At 34.3% G+C, this 9,802-nt stretch overlaps 1 protein-coding gene across 2 annotated transcripts; it reads left to right on the top strand.

The window, feature by feature from the left end:
- Window positions 1–5,341: 5,341 nt before the first annotated feature.
- Window positions 5,342–6,449, top strand: LOC131437352 (collagenase-like). Of its 2 annotated transcripts, none has more exons than XM_058606626.1 (3): window positions 5,342–5,459; window positions 5,527–5,983; window positions 6,038–6,449. In XM_058606626.1, exons 1-3 carry the CDS (start codon window positions 5,400–5,402, stop codon window positions 6,364–6,366), a joined length of 846 nt encoding a protein of 281 aa, XP_058462609.1. In that variant the 5' UTR covers window positions 5,342–5,399; the 3' UTR covers window positions 6,367–6,449. The 2 variants fall into 2 exon arrangements, with proteins under 2 accessions (XP_058462609.1, XP_058462610.1); XM_058606627.1 differs by having other exon boundaries at window positions 5,344–5,459; window positions 5,550–5,983.
- The last annotated feature ends 3,353 nt before the right edge of the window (window positions 6,450–9,802 follow it).

The following is a 9,802-nucleotide window of genomic DNA, read 5'->3' as shown; positions in this document are numbered from 1 at the left end:
TGTCACCCTACTTGCATCCATTAGATTCACGGGAAAATCATGACATGCGAAAATAAATGTTAGGGTACCAATTTGTCCCACCAATTTTTTACCAATTTGTCCCATGGCACCTTTTTAGCAACTATAGAAAATACATCCAATATTCATAGAGCTAAATGGATAAATCCATTATATTCATGTTCAACCAAAATTACCTTAGAAATTAACTATCAGTGATATTTTTTTAAAGAATGTGATCTACAGGTGAAACAATCGGCAGCGAAAAAGTTTACTACACCACTGTCAAAATACACTTTGGGTACATACCTCAACTATCAATTTTCAATATTCACAATTCTCGTCAATTGTTATTGGTACCAAAAGCCCCTACTTTAGAAATTCCACGTCGGTTACTGTTATAGAAATTTCACATGGTAACTGTTATTCTCTATCTAATGCAGATTATTGATTTCGACAATTTACCATTTTGCCCCAGTCTCCCCTACATTTAATCATGCGGTCATGAAACCTAATAACTATAATGAACATCAATAACAATACCATACATTCCTACCAGAGAAGACGATGTTATGGGATTGATGCAATGCTAAATTTTTCTTAATAGATAAAAAAGAAAGAAAGTATTTCTTTTGTCATTCCCTTTGTTTGAAACATTTAGAACACCTTTCTCTCTATAAATACCTTCTTAGTAACCTTCGAGTTTCATATGTATATGTGCTTGTAACGTACTTGAATTATTATGTATATGTGCTTGTAACGTACTTCCGTACTTCCTCGTCACATTTGATCTACAATACCTTTGGCTTCCATGGCTATACACAATTGCTACTCCCACCTCGTAATAAAAATTTTTATGACATCATCATTTCCTAACATCATAACTACATTCGTACTATAGCACAACTTCTTTATATCATTTATTTTACCCCGGCTTTAACCGGGGAGGAAAACCTATAGAATAACGATTCAGTTAATACAAATGTTGTTGTAAACTTATTTCCATCACTGTACTCGTAAAGAAGGACCATTTTTTCGTTAAACTCGATCAATTTTCCCCTACACTTTCCATGTTCGGGGCACTTGATACACTCCCTCCCCCTCAAAATAACCTTATAATCTATTTTGATTTTACTTCCTTTTTGCCAGTGAACTTACTACAGATCTCCTCCATGATTGACCTGAGTAGTGTAGAAAGTATCTGTGCTTTTCAAAAAAATATCGATTTCCACCTTTGGTACATGTGCCAAACTTGGTGGCGATTCGTTTAGTTGTTTCGTAGTTATGCTGAGACTTAAATACACTCGCGTTCATAAGCAGATTGTTTTCCCTTAGTTCTTTGAATTCCCCGGCAGATAGAATCAGATCTTTTGAAGATATTTAAAGAAAATTGCGTTGCTTTCAATTTACCAAACAGCAATATTTCCTACTACGATCTTGAAATTCTTGCCACTTTCTTGAGAGATGAAAATTTATTTTCAAAAAACTCCTTCTTATATAAATGTCGTCATTGACCCCCTCCCCCCATGTTAAGGACACTTGCTACACACTCTCCTTACTGAAAATATCTTAATGATCATCTCTGAACAACAAAAAGTATCTGTGCTAAATTTGATAGCAATCCGTTCAGTAGTTCCGGAGTTATGCCGTTACAAACATTACATCCTCTGTTTAGAGGCACGTACTACATCTACCCCACACGAATACCATTATAATCATATCTAAGTAGCGCAAAAAGTATCTATGGTCTTTAAAAAGTATCGATTCTCGCCAAATTAAATAATTTTTTTCATAACCCCTGTTAAGGACATTTGCTACGCTCCCTCCCCCATAAAAATACCCTTACAACTATCTCTGAAGAGCAAAAAACATCTGTGCCAAGTGTGATAGTAATCCGTTCAGTAGTTTCGGAGTTATGCCGTTACTTCCCCCTTTTTAAAGGCACTTGCTACATCCTTTGTATATATATATATATATATATATATATATATATATATATATATATATATATATATATATATATATATATATATATATATATATATATATATATATATATATATATATATATATATATATATATATAATATATATATATATATATATATATATATATATATATATATATATATATATATATATATATATATATATATATATATATATATCATATCTAAGGTTTGGAAAATGTTTGCATGGTCTTCGAAAATTATCGATTCTTTTCAAATTTTATGAGTTTTTTCATGACCGGGGGGGGGGAGGTATTTTTATAGAAGAGGAAGCGTAGTAAGTATCATTAACAGGGGGTAAGGTATGCGAAATGTTTCTAAGGTCTTCAAAAATATATCGATTTTCGTCAAGTTATATGAAGTTTTTCATTACCCCTCCTTGTTAATGACACATGCTACGCTTCCTCTCATATAAAAATACGCTTATGACCATCTTTGAAGAGCTAGAAGTACAAGTGCAAGGTTCGATAGCCATTCAGTACTTTCGGAGTTATGCCGTTACAAACCTCATCCCCCCCCCCCCCTATTTAAAGGAATTTGCAACATTTACCCCGCATAAAATCATATCTTTCAATGGTCTTCAAAAGTATCGATTCTCGTCAAATTAGACAAATTTTTTCATGACCCCCCTTGTTAAGGACACTTGCTACCCTTATGACCATCTCAGAAGAGCATGAAGTATCTGTGCCAAGTTTAGTGGAAATCCGTTCAGTAGTTTCGGAATTGTGCCGTTTTAAACATTAAACCACCCTTTTTAAAGGCACTTACTACATCCACCCCGAGGCAAATGACCTTAAGGGTAACACTTAATTTTCATACTATTTTTGCAAAAGAAAAAACAACAACAAACCGTTCCAGCAAATTGATCGAATATTAATAATTCGTGCAGTATGTCGTTCAACAAGCGCTCAACGACCAACAAAATAGAGCCGCTTGCTGAGAGGGTTGACATGTTTTGAAGCTTCAGTTTGCACGTTCCTTACGACAGGAAAATACACTAAGGTTTTTTTTATACGGTTTTTTTTATGCGAATTTTCAGAGTTATGCGGTTTCCTTTCTGCAGTTTTTACTGCGAAGTTTCAGAGTTATGCGGTTTTTTTAAGCAAAGTTTCAGAGTTATGCGGTTTTTATGCGAATTTTCAGAGTTATGCGGTTTTTTTTATGCGGTACGTAAACTCGCATAAAAAAGACTTCAATGTATATGTAACTGTATCAGTTGTTGTTTGAAATTGTTTCTCCGAATGTCATACGGCTTACCTGTATAGTGAACCACAGTCATCGCAACACGCTGGAAATCATTACCGTCGCTACACGACTAAGGCTGTGAACCATTTCGTGGTTAATTTTAACTTTTGGTTAAAATCTGACACTTGAGCGGTTATTTTGTGTCGTTTAGTTAAATTTAACTTTAGAACTGCGGCCCATTTCAAAATTTGAAGGACGGAAAGTTATGCGGGTTTATTTTCCACTGGGAATAATTTCAGCTAAAGAATTAATATTAGAATTTTCATTGCAATATTTTTTTTCAGTGTCAGAAAATAACTATCGATCTGTCAAAAATAACCATGCTCTCGACCAGGGTTATTTTTAACAACATCAAATTAACCGCTCGAGTGTCAGTTTTAACCAAAAGTTTAAATTAATCGCGAAATGGTTCACAGCCTAAATAGACCATGTTCCTCTAATTTGATCTTGAAAAACAAACCGGTTTAGGCCGTCCTAGGAAATTTACTGTTTTGACAATGCGCTGTTTAAAATAAATTTTTAGTATTCTCTCTCTCTCTCTCTCTCATCGAAGTACCTAATATCGCAAAAATGAAGCTATAGTTTTCATTTCGAATATGCTGGTTTTAGTCTCACTCGGGAAAAATTCTTGATTCTGTGTGTCGAGGATATGAAATCACTTCCGGTAAAACTCTCAACGGGTGAGCACGTTGCATCGTGTTAGTCCAGAGAAAATTCGAGTATTTCGTAAAAAAGAAAGAATTTTCATCCGTACTTTGACGACTCGACACAGTCACACAGCGAGATTTTCTCTTGTAGTCCAGTGAAAAGAAAGCCCATTGAACTACCCGATCAGATGCACATAACATAATCGTAACACAAGTATATCAACAGTTGATATGTATAACAATTTGTGTTATTTTGAGATATTTAACAAATGAAAACAGTTGAAAGTTAAAACTTATGATAACAATATAATAACAAAATCAGTTATGATGTATTATTTTCATTCGCAAGACTCATGATAAAGTTCATTAACTGAAAAAAATGAGTTCTCCCGTTGCTTTATAACGAAATATAATTATCAGGGGACGGGTATAGCGTGATGGGTAAGTCGATACCTTTCACGCAGCCCGCCTGGGTTCGATTCCCAACCCCGCACATAGAGTCAGAAAATGTTTCTGGTCCGACGAGGCAAATGACCTTAAGGTTAAAACCTCTATAATCGAAAAAATATATAATTATCAGAATTTTAAAGAACTAAAAGAAAAAACCAGATCACTAATAAATCATTCATTTAAAAAAAATCATTCAACAATTTTGGATTGAAACGATGCTAAAAGTTGGCTGTGGTATAGTTTTTCTGTGTTAAATTTGCTTTCTAATTTATTACAACTATTGTTATAAATTCCTGCTTTCGGACTTTTGGAGTTATATCAAATTCAATGATAATTGGGATACAGACGTTTCAAAATCTGTTACGATTTTGTTTCCGCTAGTCTTTTTTGTTATGATTTTCGTTATTTTAACAGCTTACTATCCAAAAATATTTCAAAATTTGTTACAAAATATTTCTGAAACAAATTACTCCGGTTGTTTTAATTCTGTTATTACCATCTGATCGGGTATAGACGAAAATTAACTGGCAATATACCCTTAGTTGCTGTGCCATCAAATCGTCGTCATCTCAATTACGGTGACGCCAACCAGAACAAGAAGATGAAGAGGATATAAATTTTTTTTAATTCAGTTGCTGAATATTTGAATCGATTAAAATTTTTCAAATTGTTTCCAAGAAACCAATTTCGAATATGAGTCCCTGGCGATCCAATTTCTACAGATCTACCATCACACGCAAAGTGAATGGGGGAGCTCACTTGGGTGACCAACGGAAGAGTTTTGTAATGAATTAGAGCTTACAACCTTGAATTGCATACAGATAATTAACATTCGTATACATTGTATTATAATTGAATATTTATGTTTCTTCATATCTGCAATAATGTGACAACATTTTATCATTGATGGCATCTTGATAACATCGGTTGACTAAACACTTTTGAAGATACCGATATATAAGTGATTGTATAGAATCGATTCCAAATCAGTTTCTCTAGTTTCTAGGTTGCTACAAAATATAGTGCAAAACAGAAGCCTCCCAGAATTGAAATGATTACAAAAATTTTATTCGTTATACTAGCAGTTTTTTCAATAACACATGCTTCTTCTGTAAGTATAAAAGTGCGATAGATAAAGAGCATTATAGAATAAAATTCAAACAAAGTTTTAACAAAAGCACGATGTGGTACCGATTCCTAGAAAAGACTTTCCGAGCAATCAATTACTGAGTAAAATTGTCAATGGACATACCGCGGAGCAGGGCCAATTTCCATGGCAAGTTTCAATTCGTGCCACAATTGGACGATCTATCACTGTATGTGGAGGCTCCCTGATATCGGCACAATGGATTCTTACAGCGGCTCATTGTGCGAAAGACTACACCGGGTTTCAGATTGGATTTGGTTCTGTTCAGTTGAATGTACCTCGTCTAACGATGACAACTGTGACGAAAATTGTCCATCCCGATTTTGATGCCATAAGATTATACAACGACGTTGCCGTTATAAAACTTCCTTCGCCCGTAAGTTTTAGCAATGATATAGCTCCTATTAGGTTGCCGCCTGTGTCCTACGCAACGAAAACGTTTCAAAATTTAATGGGAGTAGTTTCCGGTTATGGAAGAACATCTGATGGTGAGTTTTTTTTAAATAAATTTACAGATGAATAATGTTATCTTTCGGTAACAGCCAGCCAGTCCATATCCAACGTGCTAAGATACGAAAACATGCGGATAATTTCAAATGCAGATTGCGCCACAATCTACGGTACCTCGGTAATAAGAAATTCAACCATGTGCGCGATCGGCTGGGAGCGCACGAACCAAAACGTTTGCCAAGGGGATTCCGGCGGACCGTTGGTTGTAAAAGAAAACGAATCGTATGTGCAGATTGGAATTGTATCGTTTGTCTCGAACCGTGGGTGCAGCACTGGTGATCCATCAGGCTACATTCGAACTGCTTCCTACGTGCACTGGATAGCGCAACAAACAGGAGTTCAGCTTAGAATTTCATCATGATCCTTACATACTCCAAAAACTTATTATTTCTTACACGCCTACATTTAGATTACACATCTTGGAATAAATTATTTTGAATTGAAGATATTGAATTTCAATTGCATCTAGCTATAGCCGATTACTGTTATAAATAGCATCATTGTTTTATGAGGTTTTATTTAGGTTTGTGCTACACAAATAAATGACTTTCCGAGTCTCATTGTAGCGGGCCTACCACCTATAGCGCTATTACAATCTGATCAGGTAGGTATTCCACTGCTCGCTGAACAAAATCTTTCATATTGCAATAAACATTTTGCAACAAAACTCCTTCCTGCTCATATGGCAGATACCAGAATGTTGTTCTTCACGTTTTCTTCCTTTGAGATAGCGCACGTTGTTATCAGCTGCGAATTAAACTACCTCGCTTTCAAAGGAGAATTTTTGTCAATCGAATTTCATACACTTTCGGTTGGTCCAAGTGCATTCCATCTGTAAGGAAAACGAATAACGAATGAGCTTTGTTGCTTGCCAATTTCAAAACACCTCATTGTTCACCACACTATACTGTTCTTTTAATTTGTCGTTCCAATAACAATAAGCGTTATATCGTATCAATTGTCTCGGATGAGATGTTAAAGCGAACTATAAATAGACGAATCCTTTTAATTCTTATGTAATTGCAATAGTGATAATATCCCGATATAGCTTAAATATTTGGAAATTTTACTAGTTTTTCATATTTTTCATAAACATAAAAAAACATGTGAAAATATTTCAGTGACCTTTCGCGGTAGATTTGATAAATGTTTATGGAGAAATCGAAAAATGAAATTTCAAATTCTAAAAAGAGATATTAAGTACTGTTCATAAATCAAAGAAATTATTATTGAAATCTGTTTTGTTTGTCTGCTCGCACATGTTTGATCATCCAAATCCAAATACAATTAATTCCATTCCATTGCATTCGAGATTTTCAAATATATAGGGAAGTATTTATTCATATGTTTGAGGATAAGTTAATAATCACTGTTGTTTTTATGTAATTTATTATTTTCCTTTATTTTGTCTCATTTGACCTATCTTTTTCTTAAAACTGATCCTGGCTTCTTCCCTGGAGAAAAGGCACTCTCACTGCTATCCAGTGCATAATTCACTACGTCACCGATCAGTGGTACGGCGAAAGCACGTTATTGCTGTTATTTTTGCATGTGTTGGGTTCACTGTTAGCTGAAGCATGCGTACTTTTTTGTACACTGGTAGCAAAAGATGGTTTCGTCGATGAAATTGTTTTATTCTTGTATTTTTTAATCTTCCACAGAAGTACAGGTGTTGGTTGGTACCGGTGTAACAGAAGAATCGTTGTCCTTGGGTGTAGATGTATTCATGTTCAGTTTCTCACTCGAACATACGACAACTGACTTGTAAGACCCTATGCATTGAACCGCTAACCCGAGACAAAACAATTTACATGGGAGCCTTGAATCCTGACCACAAGTAACATAAAAAGGCATAACCTTCTTAAGCTCATGCTTAACAAACGTAAGCATATGGTACCAAAAAACCCTAAATGTTCACATTCTACGACAGCAAGTCAATCGTCACCCGTTTTCGTTCGAGCCATCAGAAAGGATATCGGTACAAAATCCGAAAAGTGTTACATAAGTAGTGTAATCTTTGCGTCTACTTAGTGGTTTAAAGGTCAAACCGCATTCGGCCGACATTTCCCTCGCCGATCTTTTTTTCGCTCTTCGGTTATGACTGAGCTGCCGGCGTGCGCATGTATAGGTACGCCGGACCCGACATAAAATCCTTATCTTTGGCAACGATATTCCTCACCGAGCTTTTCGCACCGTAGCAATCGTGTCGGCTCCGGCGTACCTATACATGCGCACGCCGGTAGCTCAGCCATAGCCGAAGCAGAAAAAAGTCAACGCCGGAGAGCTCGGATCGGTTGGATCGGCCGAATGCGGAGTGCCCTTAAGTTGAACTGCTAGACGGAGATTGGAGTTCAATTTGCACTACTTTAAGCACTGATGAGCCGAAAGCGAAACGAAGGAAATGAAGGAAATAAAACGTACACCATTGAGAATACCGTCGACAATGTTAGACATTAGCCTAATTTTTGTTTTGACCTCGTTTGAAAATTATAATTCGGCCGATTTATCAATTTTTAGTAGATTTAACATAAAGCCGTTCATAACTAAGTTCAGTTTTGTAATGACAACAAAGATTAAAAAGTCAGATTAATGAAAACTCACAGAAAAGATGATTTTTTTGTGATGAAGGAGTCTTCCAAACATTTCTCCACGTATTATCTTTTCTCTTTGCATCCCATTCCTGATCTTGTTCGCGCTTGTAGATGTCTGCCCCTCGTTGGAAACCTCTTGCTTCCCAGTACCATTGATGCGCGTGATTTTTTTTTTTTTTTTTTTTTTTTTTTTTTTTTAAATAACTATTTATTGGAATATGAGTTAAAATTGAATTATTAAGATTTAAATTGGGTGTTCAGCCACAAGTGGTGACTTTTCAGCCCTGTTATATATATATATATATATATATATATATATATATATATATATATATATATATATATATATATATATATATATATATATATATATATATATATATATATATATATATATATATATATATATATATATATATATATATATATATATATATATATATATATATATATATATATATATATATATATATATATATATATATATATATATATATATATATATATATATATATATATATATATATATATATATATGATTTGGTTATTACCATGAAGACATCATTTGCTTCCGCAATTCTGAGATTTTTGTGTAGGGAAAATTCTAAACCTACTTGTATTGTGTAATGGGGAAAAGGAACTTATATACTAACTTACTAACTAATACAGAGAGCGAATCGATTCAATTGAAGATTGCATCGATTTTTGTCGGAATTTGCTTATAATATTATGTGATATTACATCTAATGGTTCTATATTTGTGAGTCTGTGTAACTCATTTGTACTAAACCAGGGAGGACGCTTCAAAATCATTTTCAGAATTTTATTCTGAATCCTTTGAAGCGTTTTCTTCCTGGTGGAACAACAGCTTGACCAAATTGGTACCGCATAAAGCATGGCTGGTCTGAAAATTTGTTTATAAATTAACAATTTGTTTTTTAGACAGAGCTTAGAATTTCTGTTTATAAGAGGATATAAACATTTAATATATTTATTACACTTTGCCTGGATTCCTTCAATGTGATCCTTGAAAGTGAGTTTTTTGTCATACGTTAAACCTAAGTATTTAGCTTGATCAGACCATGTCAATTCCAAGCCATTCAATTTGAGAATGTGATTATTGTTTGGTTTAAGAAAAGAAGCTCTTGGCTTGTGAGGAAAGATAATTAATTGCGTTTTTGCTGCATTTGGTTTAATTTTCCATTT

The sequence above is a fragment of the Malaya genurostris genome, chromosome 3, assembly GCF_030247185.1.
Source record: "Malaya genurostris strain Urasoe2022 chromosome 3, Malgen_1.1, whole genome shotgun sequence".
Taxonomy (NCBI): domain Eukaryota; kingdom Metazoa; phylum Arthropoda; class Insecta; order Diptera; family Culicidae; genus Malaya; species Malaya genurostris.
Note: the sequence above shows the minus strand (reverse complement) of the source record. Positions and strands in the feature narration are given on the sequence as shown.